Source organism: Tauraco erythrolophus, chromosome 24, assembly GCF_009769465.1.
Source record: "Tauraco erythrolophus isolate bTauEry1 chromosome 24, bTauEry1.pri, whole genome shotgun sequence".
Lineage (NCBI taxonomy): Eukaryota > Metazoa > Chordata > Aves > Musophagiformes > Musophagidae > Tauraco > Tauraco erythrolophus.
Genome location: NC_141488.1, coordinates 6,519,020 through 6,537,144, shown reverse-complemented (window position 1 = coordinate 6,537,144; position 18,125 = coordinate 6,519,020). Strand labels below are relative to the sequence as shown.

At 59.7% G+C, this 18,125-nt stretch overlaps 1 protein-coding gene across 1 annotated transcript; it reads right to left on the bottom strand.

Moving 5' to 3' along the window:
* Positions 1 to 4,709: 4,709 nt before the first annotated feature.
* Positions 4,710 to 7,977, bottom strand: RIMS3 (regulating synaptic membrane exocytosis 3). Its single transcript, XM_086626267.1, has 6 exons — positions 7,758 to 7,977; positions 6,475 to 6,616; positions 6,261 to 6,373; positions 5,390 to 5,491; positions 5,129 to 5,268; positions 4,710 to 4,922 (listed from the first exon to the last, which is right to left on the bottom strand). The coding sequence occupies exons 1-6, from the start codon at positions 7,975 to 7,977 to the stop codon at positions 4,710 to 4,712; spliced, it is 930 nt and encodes a 309-aa protein (XP_086482393.1).
* Positions 7,978 to 18,125: the final 10,148 nt, after the last annotated feature.

The following is an 18,125-nucleotide window of genomic DNA, read 5'->3' as shown; positions in this document are numbered from 1 at the left end:
TGGAGTGGGCCATCATGCCTTTGGCACATCATGGGATGCAAACCTTGCTTTTACTGAAGGTAATTTTACAGATCAGTCTGGAGGCATGAAGACCCAAAGGGAAGCAGAGAGAGCTCTTAATATCTTTTTCCATCTGTGATGCAGAACGCATTTAAACTTTGAATTCAGCCATCAAGAAGAACGGTGCCTGAACACTGTTCCTTGACCTTTAAGATGCAGTTATTTCCCAAATGGGTAAATCGAATGCACGCCCTTAAGGAAGTTTACAGATGTGCATTGCCAAAGTGTTTCACATCAATCTGGGAAGTGTCTGAGTCAACTGGAAGAAAACAGAAGGTGAACTCTCTATGCCTGAAAAAACATCACCGGTGCTGTTTTTCTAAACAGCTTTAGATCAGTAAAGACCCTTAAACCGTGCTCGCTGCTGCTGAGTGCCTGCAAGCCCACCTGAGCAAGCGAAGGTGTTTAAGTGTGTCAGCCCCTCTCACGTGCAGCGAGGCGTGCAAACGTACGGATACAGGCTGGACTTTTCGAGTCACATCGCTGCTAGAGCAGTCGTGTAGGTGAGCAGAAGTGATTCCCTATCAGCGAGGGGAATCCTGATCCCACTGCTCTAGGAATTTCTGGTCTCGTATTTGCAGTCAAGAGCTACATCTGTAACTACTTCTGGAGAAAAGGTTTTAAGAGCTGGAAGAGGTGGCCGTGGAGGGAATGCTTCCCACCATCTCAGTTGGTCTGTGGCGTTTTCCAAAGCCACTTAATAGGTTTCGTTTTCTGATTGCTGGGCAGATAATTACTTCTGTATCTCACTTGATTTCGGGAAAACTGTGTCTAAGCATCCTCTCCTCATGCTTTCAACATGCTCTGATGGTGATGAAACAGGAGCTAATTCCTGATAACTTAGTCCTGAGCATGAAATCATGTAATGTTTTCTGCGCTTTGCTGTGTGGCAGAGATGCTTTTTTTTTTTTTTTTTAATAGAGTTTAGGGGATGTTTAAGTATCATTTCAAGGCTACTTTGGCAAACTCCATCCTTGTTACTCAAGCAGGGTGCCTTGATTCCAACACCAGCATCTGCTCTCAGCTGTGCTGTATAGTAAGGTCTTCTGTGTCTCAGGTGGGTGCTGCGTGCTACTTGCTCCTCGCTAACTGCTGGAGTGCTGGGTATGAAATGAGTTGCAAAGCTGATTCAGTTTAATATTAATTATTCCTTCTAGGGGAAAAATATCTGGAAAGTCAAATGGTTTGAATTTCCTTTCCTGATGGAAGGTGGAGGAAAGGGAGGAAATAATCTAGCACATAACAGCCCTCTTTTGCAAATCATATGATACATTAAAAAAAAAAAAAAAATGCCCTTTGCAATAAAACATTCTCTTAGAAAAATAACCTGGAGCCCAGAAGCTTGTGGTTCTCCTGGTGTGTCGCATGTAGAAAGCAAGTGGGTGTCTTGGCTGTTTTTTGTTCTTGTTGTTTCGAGGAGGGAAAACATCTGACGCATGGTCTTACGGATTAAGAAACGAGAAGGAGTTGATGTTGCAATGTAAACGTGGCACACTTCGGTCTCTTCTCCCATTTTAGTTTTCCCACACAGTGTAAGGTGGGTCCTGACCCACATGCTTCCCCAGAGAGGTGAGTACCAGCTCCCTGGGGGGACCGGATGCGTAGTGCTGAAAGTGGAGTTAAGGTCTTGGTGGATTTCAGTTCGTCAGTGAGTAAGTGACGATCACTTGAAGTCACTGGCACGGTGGCTCCACCTTGCCGGTGTCTCAGCGAGCAGGAGGAATCATTCCCACGGACCCATCGCATTGCAGCAAACCCAAAAGTGGAATACACCACTGAGAAAGAACTGGGGTGCGGTTTGTTCTGCTGTTATCCTCCGATGCATCCTCAGTCTAGCCATGATTAAAAAAAAGCTGAAGTATTTGGGTTTTCCCTGGTCCCTGGAGCACCCAGGTGTGCCTTCCAGCTGATAGTTCTTTTGTCTGGATTTTCCACGTCCCAGCAAAGGCAGGTTTTTCAACTGGTGCAGAACCAGGGAGCCTTTTGCTAGACCTCAGGCATCCGCTGCCGCAGGTACGCGCTCGCCGTCCCGCTGTTCCTGCTGCTCTTCACCCGCTTCTGTTCTCTACCTCAAGGAAAGCGTTACGTTGCTTGCGGAGAGGGGGAGCAGTAAAGCTCTGCAACTCGCTGGAGAAATTCCAGCGAGCTCTGTGCTGGAAAGGGAAGGAGGTGGGATGTTGTGTTCGCACCAGTGAGCAGAAAATACCTGCAGAGCTCCCTGCTCTGCCCACGCCGCTATCCCACCACCCTGGGACATGGTTATTGGCCCACCACAGGCAGATTTTTCATTTTTCTGTTGAAATAGAGTTGGTAAAGCAAAAGCAAACAACGTTAGCTGGAAGGAGCAGAAAGCTTTTCCTCTTAAGATGCCTTCCCTCATGTATATTGAAAAATCCAGCACGCCGGGGCAGAGAAAGTTTAGCCTCATCCAGGCGTCGTTGACCTCATGTAACTACTTTGTGCTCTGGAAGGAACGTCGCATTCAAACGGTTGTTTATTCCTGTTCCAGTAGTCAGGGCACCACGTTTGCTTCCTCAGACTGTCCGTGCGTCCCACGGACCACGCGCTCGCCGCTCCGGCAGACGAGGGTGTCCTTCTTCCCGAGGCAGACACCGGCGTCTTGAAGCAGAACCCTCTCCATCCTTGGTCAGCAGCGTCCAGCCTACTCTTTTCTCAGAGGTCTACAGTGACTTTGATTTGGTAAAAATCCCAAGTCCACGATAGCAGCTGAAATTCCTTGACACGATGTCGCTAAACTCGTGGCGGTGTTGGGGAAAGCAGCTGCCGAGCAGTGGAGTTTTGGTGACCTCCGGGTTTGGCTCTGCGGAGGGGACAGCTTCATGGCAACACTCTTTTTCCTTCAGGTTTGGTTTTTGTTCCGTTTTGGCAACAGGTTCAAGCCGGTTCATCGTTCCTGGTGTCGCCAGGAGAACCACAGGTTGGTTTTGTTGTGCTCTGTGCATTGTGAAATTCTCCGCTTCGCCAATAAATAATTGTAAAAAATCCCAACTGTGCTGCGGGTTGATTTGTGTTAAAGACTGAAGGTCAGAGCCATCTGGTTGGTAAAAATTCCCTATTAACCTTTTGTCCTCTTCCAGTCTCAAGACTGCTCATCTTTTGGTGTGTTGTTTTTTTCCTCTGTTTTGGAAACTGATCCTTCAGGACAGTCATTGTGTTAAGTGTATTTTATGAAGAAACCAGAGTTTCTAGTGGTGTCTCCCCTGAGTATTTTCAGCAAATTTCATTAGGCACCTTCAAAAAAAGCTTCCGTAATTCTCGGTTTTGCTACAAGAACTGGTCCCTCGGGGGGGAACCAAAATGCTGCTTTAAAAACAAACAAACAAAACATACAAACAAAAAACCCAAAACACTCATCCCAATAAGAAATTCAAAACATCTAGTCCTTTGTTCGTAACCTCTCAGTCACCCTAATTCCAGATCAGCAGAAGATGCTGTTGAGATGTTCCCCTGTAGCGTACCAACAAGTCGAGAGTTAGAGAAAGGTCTGGCCGGCCACGGGGTCTGGCAAACCCTCTGCTCCTGCTTGAAATTCAAGTATCGAGGAGAGGAGAGCATCCCAGAGCCGAGGAGAGCATCCCAGAGCCGAGGAGAGCATCCCAGAGCCGAGGAAAGCATCCCAGAGCCAAGGAGAGCATCCCAGTCCTCGAGCTGGCCCTCGTGGGAGGAAGGGGCTGGGAGCCGGGCGATCGACCAGCATCACGGTACTCCTGCTCCGTCGGGTCACCTTCTCCTGACTCAAATTTTCACGTGAAGCATCACAGAGTTTATATTTTGGGTCTTGCTTTGGCTGTACAAGACCACGGTCAGTGGTGAAACACGAGGATCAGACCAGCGTATGCTTAGGTGAGGTGAGCGCACCTTTTTTTCTGTTCTCTCTCGCTTTGGCAATGTCACTGGTCACAGGCTACATGCTACCAAAAAAAAAAAAAAAGAAAAAAAAGAAAAATGGCCACCAGAAGTGCTTGCGGGGTTTGTGTCGGAAAACGAACAAACGGGAAGTGACTGGCGGATGTTTCCGGTCAATCCGGAGTCTCTTAGATATTGCAGAGAAGTGAGTGTGTTGTCAGCACGTGGCAAGCTACATAAGAGAAGATGCTACATTCCTTGGGAAAAAAAAAATAAATAAATAGTAGTGCTGAGTTGGATTGTTTTTCTGAGGTTTTTTCTTTGCAAAGCTACCTTTTCCTCAGAGGCAAGGAAACGGAACCGAAGGAAAAACAACCTCGTCAACATGCTGCTTGCAGCGGCGCCGAGCGAATCGGACCGAGATGCTCTCGCCGGGTGGGCGGGAGAGAAACACGGAGCGTCCATCCCTCTCCGACGGGGTGCCAGGGCGAGGTGCGGTAACAGTCTGGGCATCGGGTGGCAGCGGGGTTTTTTTGGCTGCTCCTTCCCCCTGCCTCCAAACACACGGCCCTCGCTCCCGCTCCGACATCCCCCCGCGCGCCGGGACGCGTGCTCGGGGAGGAGTGTGCGAGAGCAGGTTTGTTTCAGGAAGGAGATTTAAAAAAACAAAGAAAAAAAAAAAAAACAAAAAAAAACAACAAAAGGACAGGATATTTACAGCTCCACTAACAGTTTTGGTAGGTCGGGGGGTCTCCTTTCCCTCCCAGCCTCTCCCACCCTGCCTACGGGCAGGAGGGACTGGTGGAGCTCTCCAGGGAGGACTGGGAGAGGCGGCGGGTCAGCGGTCCGATGCTGGAGTCGGCCAGCGAGGAGGTGGGGAAGAGTTTGTACCAGCCGGCGACCGCGCTGGAGAGATCGAGCTCCTCCAAGATGATCTGGGCCATCCCCATGAAGCACTTGTGGTCCATGCGCCCGTAATCTCCCCAGACGATCACCTGCGGAGGATGAGGAGGCGTTAGGGGAGCTGTCCCCCTCGCCGGGGGGGGAATCTGGGGAAAACTCAGTGTGCTCAGCCGGGCAGGACCCGCCGTGATGGGCATGGGGAGGTTGTGGTCTGCAGGACAGCAGTGAGGTTCTGTGCCCTGTCCTGGCTCTCCTGATCCCTCCCTGTCCCCAAGTGTCCATGCGGGGAGTATGTCACCTGCAGGACTTTGCCCTGGGGACTCTCCTCGAAGAGCAGAGGCTGCTGGTATGACGGGTCGCAGGTTTTCTTCACGGCCTTGGTCTTCTTCTTGGCCAGGCAGACGCCGTTCTCCAACAGGTAAACCTTCACGTAGGTGGCTGCGGTGGAAAACGGGTGAGAAACACCGATTTGGAGCAGGCTCCTGCGATGGTTCCGGCACAGCACCCATCTCCATCACTCCCCCTCCATCCCTGACCCCCTCCCTCCCCAGCCACCTACCAGGGATGGACTTGGAGCCCATCTTCGGGATGAGCCCCCTCGCCTGGATCACCTCCACTTCCAGCTGCCCATTCCGGTCAGCCATTCCGACGTGGACATCACCTAGACGGAGAGACGAGACACGCTCAGCACCCTCTCCGATGGCCACGTCCCACCAGGGATGGCTGCAGCCCTGGGCTGGGCTGGTCCCCACCAGCTCTCCCTTCCCATGCTGCTGAGAAGCAGGTGGGAGATGCCATCTCCGGGGCTGGCAGCCTTGGCACCCCTAAACCTCCCTGCTGCTCCCCCATCCTCAGCACCCAGCGTTCAGGTACACTGAGCATCCCGCCACCGGGTGTGTGGTTTACCGTGAATTTGGAGGAAGGACAAAGCTGAGCTGATGTGAAGATGCTTGAGCAGCAAAGAGAGAACTGGGTGAGACCCCCCCACCTCCCCATCCTCCCTGCCAGCCCCATCCCACGGCACCTTGCAGGACGATTTTCCCTCATGGTGGGAAAAATGCACAGGAGAGGGGCAGAAGAGGCCTCGGGAAGAGGCAGAGCTGCTGCTTCCCCACGCAGGTGTCCTGCCCTGAGCCCCGCACGGGACTTTCCCTCCCCACGGAGCCGGCAGCAGGAGCAGCAGGGATGGCCAGAGCATCTGCAAGCCATGCACCGACCCGGCAGGTGCTCAGCAGCAAGGGACGCTGCCAGGATCGAGCCCGTCCCCCGGAGCCGGTGCCCAGCGGAGGAGCACGTGGCCACTTTCCACCCCGGCAGCCCCTTCCCCCTGGCACTGCCCAGCCCGGCACCAGCCAAGACACGGCCCTTGCTCTGCGGGGCTGGAGACGGCACCCCCTCCCCAGGCAGGGACCCCCCGGGCTGGCACTCACCCATCGGGGGGGTGGCCAGCGTCTGCCGCCCCACCAGCTGCCCCGGTCCCAGCCCGTCGAGGAAGTCACTGAACTGGCTCTCGGCGCCCAGCCGGGTCGTGGGGAAGATGAACCTGGGGAGAGCAAGGGCTTCGTGGAGCATCCGGCTGCCAGGTGTGCTGGGCACACGGGAGGGTGCCCAGCCCCAGCTCCCGGCCCCGCCGCGGTGACTTACGTGCCGTCGGAGCTGTTGCTGTTGGTGCTGCCGTCGGTGGATTCCCGGCTGCCTTGCCGGGTGATCCTGGTCCTCATCTCCACCGCGATGCCCGTCTCCGTGCTCCTCCGGATGTTGCTGCGCAGCTTTTTGGGGCCACCCTCTGGAAACCGAGACGGGGGTGAGCCCGGGAAGTGCTTGCTGCCCCCAGCCCCTCCTGTGGGATGGGCCTTGAACCAGATGGAAGAACTGGGAAGCACCGACGCCACGGTGCCTTTGCATGGCTGAGAGCCCACCAGCACCTCGGCCGTCTCCCCTGTGTGCTGAGACCTACCAGACTCGGCTCACATGTGCCAACACCATCCCAGCCCACTGCCTGCTCCGTGCTGCTACAGAGCCACCTCCCAGCCTCCAAAATCCCCAGGGTCCCCCCAGTGCCACAAGTGGGCACAGCCCCAACACCGAATGATCAGCAAAGTCTCCCTTTCCCCACGCAGTTACACCATCCCGGCTGCCATGCATGCCAGGTGGTGGCAGATGGCAGAAGGAGAAGCGTGGCCAGAGCATCCATCCCTGGCATCACCGGCAGCCTTGGCATCACCGGCAGCCCCACTCCTGCACCGCACCACGGCTGCTCCTGGGGGAGTCAGGTTCATCCTGCTAATTCGGGGCTGCCCCCATGGAAGTGTTTGCCTGACCCTGGCAGCTCCCCCAGTACGGGCGCTGCTCCCCTGGGCACTGGCAGCCGGGAGGGTTCCGGTCCTGCCATCCCCAGGTGCGGTCCTGCCTGGCTCCAGCACTTTTCCCTTGGCTTTTGGGGCTAATTGTACCCCTCCAGAAACACCTTGGATGCACAGGGTGGAGGGCTCCAAATCGACTCCCCTCCTTATAGAACATATCACGAAATGCCAACGAGAACCAGAAGAAAAAAGCAATAACTAGAGAAAAAGCCTGCGCTAAAATGAGCTTTTTGCTTCCCCCACCCTTTAAAAAGTTATTTTAAGCATTTCAATATTTCCCAGAGCCAGATCATTTGACAAGTCCTTTCTCCGAGCCCCCTCCCTGCCCACAGCCCTGCAGGGAGGTTCCTGGGGGGGACACACTGAGCTCAGACCCCCGGCGCTGGCAGAGCTCTGCCAACGTCCCCACCTCGGGTTTGCAAAGGGTTTTGGCACCTGGAGAAGTGCCGGTGTGCCAGGGGGCACCATCACAGATGGGCTTTGCCTCGGGCAGCCAGGAGTGCACCTCTCCTAAAAGCAAAGGGCCGAGCTGGGGGGGCAGCCCCGGGGGCCGCGGTGGCTCACCGCTCTGGTTGAGCTGGAGCGTGCTCTTGCTCCACTGGGACAGCCCCACGATGGCCACCATCTTAGCGCCCAGGCTGGACCGCCTCTTCTTGCTGGCGGTGATGGAGACGGAGTCGGCGCTGCCCCGCGCGCTCTTCTCGATGTTGTACATCTCGCCGCTGATGCTGGAGCTGCGGACGACATTCCTGGCCGCCGAGGAGCTGGCATCCCCGTTGAACATGGTCAGCCGCTCGCGCGCTCGCCGGCGCCGGCTCCGCTGGGTGGGATCAGCTGCGGGGAGAAGCCAGGGACGTGTCAAAGCCGGTGGCACCAAGTGGTGGCACTGGCCGTGTCACCGCGCTCCCGCCCGGAGCAGCGACGCGGGGACGGACGGTCCCCCACGGCACTCACAAAGCCATGAAATTCAGGTGGCACAACCCATCGTTTTGCCCGACCCGTGGGGGCAGGGGCTGGCGCGGGGTGCGCAGGACCCCCGGTGCAGCCGGGTCATGGCATTGACCCCCCAGCCCTGCCCCGCGGGACCCGGGCAGCCCCCGATGGCTGGGAGGGACCCACCGGTGGGCAGAGGGCTCGGCGTGTCACCAACCCGCCCAGCTTGGGAGCAGGAGGGGACTCTGGGGCTCGGGGGCACCTCATCCACCCCTCCCGAAGGTGTCCAAAATTGCAGCTGGCAAAATTCCTCCCGCACGTCTCCTTCTCCGAACCGCGGTTGCAGCATCCCTACGTGCTGCCCCGGGTGTGCCCCTGCTCCGCCCCGGGATGGCTGCCTGGCACCGGGCTGCATCCGGCCCCAGCCCAGCAAACCATGTCAGGCTGCTGCCAGCTTCACCACAAAGGGTCCTGGAGGGGCCCATGGATATGCCAGGGTGCCAGGGACCAGGGCGTTCACTGGTGGCAGAGGCCGCGACGCGGCTGCCAGAGCTCCCGTGTGGCACAGCAGTTACTGCTTTCCCTTCTCCATGAATATTTAAACTCCAGTGGGATGGGAGCATCCATCTTCCAAGGAAAGGTGAATTATTAACTCCAGGCCAAGTGAAGCCACTTTATGATAATGGATGGAGGCAGTGCCTGGAAAAATATTTCTCTTTCAAAAGAGAGAGAGAGATGGGCACAAGCGCAGAGGGTAAGTCAGGGCCAGGATGGGGGCAGCGTGGCGGCTTTGCTGCCCGCTGCCATCTGGGGAAGGAGCTTTGCAGGGGCACAGTTGGGCTGAGACCTGCTGGGAGCCACGGGATCGGCTCCAGCACCGCTCAACTCACAGATCCATCAGTTACGGAAGGGATCGAGCAGGGGCAAGTGGGCGATTAGTCATTAATGTCATTAACGAGCTCCCAGAGAGCAGCAGCTGCCCCACGTTTCCCTCCTGGCTGGTGTTGCCCCCCTGCTCTGCCAAGCTCCCTCGGGCGAGTGCGTGGCAGCGACCCACCGCTCTCACCCCCACTCCTCGCCCCAGCGGGGTGCTCAGCAGGACCCTGGCACAGCCGCCCGCTTTTGGCACGATTTGGGGTGTGCCACGACCATAACACGCGCTTCGCCCCGTGTACGCACACGCACGTGGGGGTTTCTGCCTTTGCTGATGAACAGACACTTGCACGAGGGCTCTAGCCCCTTGGATAAAGCCATTGGCACCAGGTGGGCACCAGCTCCACAGCCCAGAGCCACCCCAGCACAGCTGTGTGCCCACGGGAAGCCGAGAGCAGCTGGCAGCACTCGCCCTACACATAGTGTCTGCTCGAGGAGAGGTCGGGGCTGAGCCGCTGCCTTTGGGACCGTCAGGACCTTCGGGACCTTTGGGATGAGCGTTTTCCGATGCCACCCACCGCTCTCCAGCCACCCTCCGGGCTCCAAACCCGCTGTGGCCGCTCGCAAGGGCTGGGGTTTTTTTAGGAAACATCTGCCGCAAGGAATGGATCCCAACCGCTCCCCCGCACACCCGCGGTCGCACGCCACTTCCCTTCCCCGTGCCTCAGTTTCCCCACCTGCAAACCAAACGTTAGACTGTGCCAAAACAAAGGTGCGTCCCTTTGCGCGGGGGCTCAGCCGGGCGCAGTGCCCAGCTCAGGCCTCTCCACGCCGCGTCACGGGCGAGACGAGCCGTGGCACAACCGAGCCCCGTTATTCCTACGGCCAGGAAAACACAGCTCCTGCTGCTGTTTTCCCTGCTTGGTGCTCCAGCCGCCCAGAGAGCACTGGGCTCTGGTGGGAGCAAATTAGATGAGGAGAGCAGAGCGCCGACGGGCACGGTGCCAACACAACACACACACGGATAATCCACTGCAAAGGACGGGGAGCGCGCGCTTTTCCGCCCAAAGGAAGGATTTTCTTTACCCTGCCCGTGATTTTACCCCGTATCTCTTTTCCCAATCTGCCTCTGGCCCCTGCGGGAGCAGGTGCCGGACGGGGAGCTCGGGGAGGTGCCCGGTGCTGGCTGCTGTGGCCAGCTCGGCCGCAGCCTGTGCCTGAGCACCGGAGCCCGCGGTTCCCACCGCCGAGCCGGCCTGGGCACCCTGGCAGCACCCTCGGGGGCACGGGCAGCCCCGCTCCCCCCTCTGCCCCAGCTCCCTTTCCCCAGCAGCGGGTGGGGGGTGCAGGGAGCGGCACCAGGTTTCCCTTCACCCCCCCACTGCATCTTATTTATTCTCTACATTGCAAAACATCGGGATTCTTGGAAGAACCCACCGCAGCGCTCCGGCAGCGGCTGGATCGCACGCAAACCCCCTCCTTCCCGGCCACGGAAGCGCATCCCTGAGCTGCCGGGGTGGGGGGCAGCGGCTGCAGCCCCCGCCAAGCGCTTACCACCTCCGCGCACCGTCCCTGCGGGAAACACCAACGACCACCGAGAAGTTCTCCGGCGAACCAGTCCCGCTTCCCCCTCGGGCTGGGATGGCTGCGGGATGCACGAAGGCACCGGGCAGCGGCTGAGCAGCCGGGAGCGGTGTCATGGCTGTAGCATCCCTCCGGCTGCTCGGCAGACGCGCAGCCCGCGCCTGGCACCGCTGCCCAACGCGCAGACAAGCACGACCGGCAGGAAAACGGGTTCCCTGTTGCGTTTCGGCGGCCTCCGCGGCGAGGCTGCCGAGGCTGAGCCCTCCCCGCGTTCACATCCCGAAGGAAAAGAGGAGATGGAGGCAGCTTACCGCCCTGCGCAGGTGGAGGAGGACTGGGCAGCACCCGCCCTGCTATCCCCGCCGAGGATGCTCAGCCCCCCAGCCCCATGCCCGGCTGGAGCCGGAGGGTGACGGGTCTGGTTAATCTTTACAGGGTTCTGGAGAGCGGGGCTGTGCCGGCGCTGCTTCAGCATCTCCTTCAGTATCATCTCCATGGTTACAGGGCTGACCCAGTTCTCCTCCCAGCCCCAAGCAGGGGCAGAGCGGTCTGGCGGGTGGGCCGTGCCTTGGCGGGGCTGGGGGCAGCCCTGTGCCAGGCTTCAGGCACCTGGGGACCCCGCTGGGTCCCCCTAGCCGGGTGTCACAGACGTACCAGGGGATGATGGAGCTGGGAAAAGTGGGGAGTGAAGTGGCACGGAGGGTGGGGGGTCGTGGGTGTTGGGGGTGACCCTGGGGAGCGGATGGGGTGGCTGGTACATCCCAGGGACTGGATGGTGTTAGGGGCTGCGCGGGAGCCCTGGCCCCAAATATCCCACTGAAAAAGAAATAGGGGGCAAAATATTGATGGGAAAAACTGGGTGCTTTGACAAAGGCTGTGGGGAAGGAGGGAGGATCAGGACAGGTGCCCCCACACAGGTGGGGAAGGGCCCCTGATTGTGGGTGGGGACAGGAGGAGGAGGAGGGAGGTGATAAATGAGCAGCTGGTGGTGGGGCTGGCTGGGATGCTGCCTTGCTGTGGAATGGGGCAGAGGGATTTGGGGGGCTGCCTGCTCCCTCCAAGCCCTCTAGGTGGGTGTCCCCAGGGGGAGACAGGCTTGGAAAGCCCTGGCAGTGGGGCAGCAGGTCCCTGCAGCCCCTGCCCCCCCATGCTGGGGCTGCCTCCAGCCTGGAGGGAGAGCACCGAAATGCTGCCGAGGTCTGGAGCAGGTAGGTCCTAAAATCATCACTTTTGGGGAAACAAAATCTTGCCAGAGCTGCCGTGGCAGGGCCCTGCCAGTCCTGAGCTGGGCACATCGCGCTGGGGCCAGCTGCAGCAGCGCGGCTTGCAGACACGTGCTCCTCCTTGTTTTGGGAAGTAAGGCAAGGGCTTATTTCCCCGAAAAGTACTTGCTTCTAATTAATTGCTTCAGGTTTGATAGGCAGTTGCTTGTATAAATTTAATTGCCCAGCAAGAGGTAGGATTCAGTGCACATGAGCTGAGAACTTGGAAGTAACTCCAGCTACTGGAGCTGCGGATCTCGTTGCTCAGGCACGTTATAAAAGTTATGTTCTGGCTGGAACGTGCTGGAGGCACAGTGTTACTGCTCCTGCACAGCCTCCCGGGAAACAGAAACCTCGGAATTAAAGGATGGGCCCGAATGTGCTCAGTTTGTGGGAAAAGCCGAGCTTAGAGGGGAGAAGTTTGGATGGGTCTGAGCCAGGGCTGTGTCCTGCAGGAGCAGCCCCCACCCGAGGGTGCTCCAGCCCGTGCCAGCCCCTGCACCTGGAAAAAGCCTGACTGTTGCATGAGCAAGGCTTTGCAAACCCGTGCCAGGGAGGAAGAAGAGGAGGAAGGCCATGGGACAAACTCTGCGGCATGTTCCTGCTCGGTTGCTCCAGTCCAGATGGTTCTCCAAAAGGCAGGTGCCTGCGCTTGGCTGGGAGCAGGAGGACAAAACACCGGAGCTGCTCAGCCGCTCCATCCGGCGTTGGAGCTGCTCTCCGGGAGGGATGGCAGAAAAAAGCCAGAGGCTTTCCACTGGGATGGGAAGTGCTGGTGGTCATGGTGTGGGTGAAGAGCTCAGTGTCCTGCACAGACCTGCCGATGGGATGGTGGTGACAGCGGCCAACGCTGTGGTCCGGGGGATGTCCCCAAGGGCTGAGACACAGTTTCATGGAGCCCAGCTCTTCCAGTGACCCAAGCAACGCATCGCATCTGTTCTGGGGTAAGCAGTGGGATGGTGTTCCTCGATCCTGGGAGTGAGCTGGGTCTGAATAGTCTTTCTGCTCCAGGTGCTCTCCTCTGTGCTGCTCCGGTGCAAAGGGATGGACCAGGAGGGAGAGCTGAGCGGAGCTGCAGCCCTGTGTGGGGGTCTCCAGTGCAGCGCCGGCAGTGACAGCGTGACACGCAAGGACCGACTCTCCCATGCTGGAGCCTGTGTCTTCCTCAGTCCCAGCTGTGTCCACACACACCTCGGCCATGGGGATCTCCTCGCCATCCCCATTCACAAACCAGCCACCCATCTCCAGCCGGCCTGGCTGCCACCGCTCCAGCACGAGTGATGCTCCTGGCAGACGGGATCTGTCTGGGAGCACTGGGACAGGGAACCGAGTACCTCTGGGAGGGACAGGCAGGAACACAGCGTCTGCCTGCACCCACCTCATGGCTGTCTTTAGTTGGGTGGAGGATGGATGTGGGAGCCAGGGGCACCAATGTCTGCCTCTGCCTGGTGGCCTGATCTTGGGCTAAGCCCCCTCTGAGCTGCCAGGAGCCCGGGGCCAGTGCTGGGACTGCACCGTCCCTTTTCCCCACGTCCCTGCATGACGTCTGCCGCTCGGTTAAATCAGATCTGAGCTGAATCCCGTTGTTTCCTAGGCAACTTCAAAGAACCAGAGGAGCAAAAGCCACCCGGTGGGGCTGTGGCTGGGGGATGGCTGACCTGCTGGGTGAGCTGCCTGGCGGATGAGGGCTCGTGGCACTGCGGCAAGCACCAGGGCATCCCTCGTGGTCCGGTCTCATCCCGCAGATATGCTGCCTGGACCAGGTCCTGCGGGGCAGAGCTCAGTGCAGCGTTGGCTGCACCCTGATGCTGGTTTTGGCCATGATGGGCAGGCTGGCAGGGAGCAGGACCTCGCTGGGGACATGCATGAGCAGGTGCTTGGCCACTGGGCCACTACCATGGGCAGGCAGCAGGGATGCAAGAAACCAGCCTGGGGCCTTTGGTGGCCCCTGGGATGGGTGGGGGACAGGATCACCTGTGCTCAGACCCCAACCCCTCGCCTGGTGCTCGGGCACTGTGGGCTTGCACTGCCATGGTGGGGCTGGTACCAACCTCTGCTGGCACGGAGGGGCTGTGGAACGGAGCTTTTCCTGTTATCCAGCAGCCGTTGCCTTCCCAGCTGCACGGCTCCGAGCTCTGCAATGCAGCTCATACTCCTTGTCTGCTGTGTGTGAATCCCATCAATATTTCATGGAGCTGCTTCCTCCAGGGGAAGGACTGCTATCAGCTCTGGCTTTCTGCTGCTCCTACCAGCCCTCCTCTTCTTGCAGAGAACATCTGATTTCCCTCCACGGGCGGCCAGCACCCAGCAGCCCCCTCTTTCCCTCCCCTTTCTGCTTTAGCAAATACTGCTTTGCCTTTCAGGGGCTCTGTATCGCACGTGGGCCGGGGGCTCTGAAGTCCCCTTGGGTTCAAATCAAAGTACTGACTGCATTCTGCCCCTGGTCACTTAAGCCCACCCACAGCAGAGGTGCCCAACGCTACAGCCCCATGTTGGGCTCCCCAGGACCAAGCCACCAGCCAAACAGCTCCAGGATGAGTGCCCAAACCCACCCACAGCCCCCTCAGCTCCGTGTCCACAGGACGATGAATGTGGCCTCGTGACAGCTTGGTGCCAGCAGCCCACATCCCGTCTGACTGGGTCCAATCCGCCCTGCCCAGCTGCATCCAGCCCGCAGGTCCCAGTTTGCTCCAGAGCCCAGCGGGAGCCAGGGGGTGAGGTGGGCTGTTTGCAGAAAAAGTTGCTTTTTAAGTGCTAAGACTGCACTATTAGAGCAAAGCTTCTTAAGGGATCAGCAGAAAACTTGCTTGCCGTAGGAAGACTTCTGTGAGCCGGAGTGATGCCAAGAGACGGCGGGAGCCTGGCACTGTCTGTGGCAAACACCCATGGTTCTGCCACTGTCTGTATCTGACCTGGCAAGAGAAGCCAGGGCAGCCCTCCTGGGCTGGCACCAGCACCCCCAGCGGAGCAGGAGGACGGGCTGATGGGGCACTGGAGTGGCTGTTCCCGGTAAGATGCTGCTCCCTGGAGCACGTGTGCCTTGGCTGGGGAGAGGGGCGATGCACGGGTGTGCCCAAAGCGAAGGCCAAACGCCCTCACATCACTCCACCACCCAACAACTAAAATGGGTGCAACTGGCTATCTGGAGGCTGAGACACCTCCAGCTCCAGGAGTCCTTTCATCTGCGGGAAGGATGAGGACCCCGGGGAGAATCCCACCCTGATCCCTCCGTGGTCCAACACAGCACCCCAGGGCAGACGGGGAGCCCCCAAACCCAGCAGGCAGCGGGCACGGTGTGTCAACAGGGCTGTCAATCCTGCACTAAACCACTTCAAAATAATTCCTAAATGAGCCTGTTTTCCCGCTATTTGAGATGCTGTGACAAAATATTTTAAGTGCATTGAAACGGGTGCAAGGAGATGGTGCCGCACGGCTTGGGTTTTAATAAGCAGGAAAATGAGGTGTTTTCGTGACCTTAAACACCATCTTGCATCAATGTGATGCTTCCCGTAGGGCTGTGCCATGGCAAGAGCCAGCGTGGGGCCACGGAGGGCCCAATCCACACGGGCTGGCTTGGCTGAGCTCCAGGGGCAGCAGAAGCTGTGGGAGGACAGACCTGGGGTGCGCAGGGGAAATTGGTGGGGATTTACCCTCTGGCTCGGGGTGCAAGGAGCCAAGCAAGGGGCAGACCAAGGTGCCACCATCTCATCCTCTGTCCACGTCCCACAAAGGCTATTGCAACTGGTGCTGCGAGGACAGGGCTGAAACGAGGATGGAGCGAGAGCCGGGAGCGCCGTGTCGGCGGAGAGGAGCGCTGGGATGCGGGAAGCTGCAGGAGTTCGCCCTCGCAAAGGGATGCCGGAGGAGGCACATCGCTCCTCCTGCGAGATGCGTAAGCGCAGCAGAAGGGCTTGGCTTCAGGAGGTGTTGGCGTAGGAAGAAGCGGGCGCACGTCTGAACTGGGGCTGGAGGTGAGAGGCGCAGGAGCAGCCGCTCGACTGCGCGGGGAAGGGGCCGCGTGGTGCCGCCGGCTGTGCCAGGGCTGGTTGGGGCAGGTGCAGGGACGAGCCCGAGCTGCTCTGCCCGGCAGTGAAGGCGCTGGGTTTGTGCTGCAGGTGAAGCCCATCCCTGTGCCGCTGGCCAAGGGGATCCGCGGGCTCCTGCTCTCGGCGCGCCGACGAAATAAGCCGCGCAGCCCCACGGGATGTTCCCTGTGTGCCAAGTGAGGCAACTCAGCCCAGGGCTCATTGTTTTGCTCAGCCTCGAGAGACCCCTCGTGATGCTTCCCAGACCCCCAGGAGTGGGCACCAGCCATCGCAGACCCCGGCACGGCCACCAACTGCCGTGGGGGCAGCTCTGCAGCACAGTGTGAGCACCCACGCGCTGGCCCTGGCTCTGGAGACCATTTTGGGGCACAGAGCAGCCACTGCTCCACAGCAGCTCGCCAGCCAGGTCCAAGCCCATTCTGGTGCCTCCTCACTGGGGCGGACAGTGATGCCCACGCTGCCCTCGAGCTTCTCCCCACCTACTGTAACCCCGGTTACAGTAAGCAGGGAGCAGCACAGGGGTCTCTGCCCGTCCTGGGGCATCATTTCACTCCTCCTCACCAGTTCTTTCACAGTTTTGCCTACAGAACCAGCCACAGCACCTGTCCAAAACGCCACGGAGGGCAGCGCAGGCTCTCCAGAAGGAGCAGAGGCAAACGGGACGTGCAAAGCGCAGGCTGGAGACGTGGGGAAGAGGTGAGCGCGGGCGTTACGTGGGCCGCTCGGTGCGAGGCTGATGCCCTGAGGCCAGCCCTCCCCAGGCAGGACCCCCCGCTTTCACCAGTCCCAACCCCTCGTTTCCCGGGCGGCGGGGACCAGCGTGCACGGGACGGGGTTGACGTCAACAGGCTTTCAGCGGGGATGATGGATGGCACGGGAAAGCGCTCCCGTTCCTCAGCTGCTGGCTGGGAAACGCTGCCCACTGCCCCGAGCTGGAGAGGGCTCCAGTACACCGGCCCTGGCAGTGCCCAGCCCGGGAGCCCTTGGGGATGGGGGAGCGTGGCCGCAGCCCCCACGCTTTCAGTGCAGCGATGTTTTCGGGGTGTTCACGTCTCAGAGCGTGGGCTGTTTTAGGGGTGCCAGGCGCACCTTGTCAGCAGCCGTAGGGTGAGGGGGGAGCACCGGGGCTGTCCCACCGAGGGTCGGGACCCCTCCTTCCCCCTTCTTCCCTGCCCGGGGCTGCCGGAGCCCCTGTCCCGCTCCTCTCCGGCACTGCATCCGCGACGGGCATCCCCCAAAAAAATCACTGCCCCCCCCCCACCCCTGCCGCCGGCGGGGGATGCTCCGAGGCAGGTGCAGCCCCGCTCCCCGCCGGTGGCCGCGGGGACCGAGGCTGTCGCCGTCCCGGGCGCGCCCCACCCCGCGCCGCCGCCGCGGGCACTCACCGCCACCGCCGCTGCCGCCGCCGCCGCCCGTGCCCGCTCCTCCCCTCGGCCCGGCGGGCTGCTGGGAGCGGCGGGCGGGGGAGCCCCGGGCCCGGCCCCGACGGCCCGGGCTGCCGTGGAGAGGGGCCGGCATCCCCTCGAGGATCCGACCCGGGGCTGCCCGGGTGCCCCCCAAAAGCTGCCAGTTGTATCCTGCTCCCAGCAGCTTCACACTGAGAGCTGCCAGCTGCACCCCAAAAGCTACCAGCCGGAGCCTGCACCCATCAGTCGGATCCTAAGGGCTGCTGGCTGCACCCTACACCTGGCAGCCAGACCCCATGAGCCTTCAGCTGGACCCTACACCCATCAACCAGACCCCAAGAGCCTCAAGAGGGACCCTACATCCACCAGCCAGACTCCAAGAGCCACCAGCCAGACCCCACGCCCATCATTTGGACTCCAAGAGCTGCCAACCTGACCTCTCTCCCACCAGTTGGACCCCAACAGCTACTGGCCAGACCCCGCTACTATCAGCTGGACCCCAAGAGTTGCCACCCAGACCCCGAGAATCACCAGCCAGACCCCACACCCATCAACCAGAACCCCAGGGCTGCCCATGGCAGCCTCCAGGCAGACCTGAAGCGTTGCCAGCCGGTCCCCGCTCAGCCTGGGTGGCCGTGGTGCCTGCTCCTTCGGGAACGCGTAAACCTCCCGGCTCCGATCCCCGCCGCCTCCTCGTGCTCCCAGCCTTTCGGCTGCCGCCGGAGCGCGAGCACGGCCCTCCCAGGCGGGACAGGGGCCAAGGGGTCACTTCTTGTGCCCTGGTTCCTTCCGAAGGAGAAAGTTGGAGCGGAGAGGCAGCCCCAGTTC

Excerpts from the sequence above, each read along its gene's own strand:
- RIMS3 (XM_086626267.1), bottom strand. The coding sequence starts at position 7,977 with ATGTTCAACGGGGATGCCAGCTCCTCGGCGGCCAGGAATGTCGTCCGC. Across the intron at positions 6,374-6,474 it reads AGCAACAGCTCCGACGGCAC|GTTCATCTTCCCCACGACCC; the intron begins GTAAGTCACCGC and ends TGCTCTCCCCAG. Across the intron at positions 5,492-6,260 it reads GCTGGCCACCCCCCCGATGG|GTGATGTCCACGTCGGAATG; the intron begins GTGAGTGCCAGC and ends CTCTCCGTCTAG.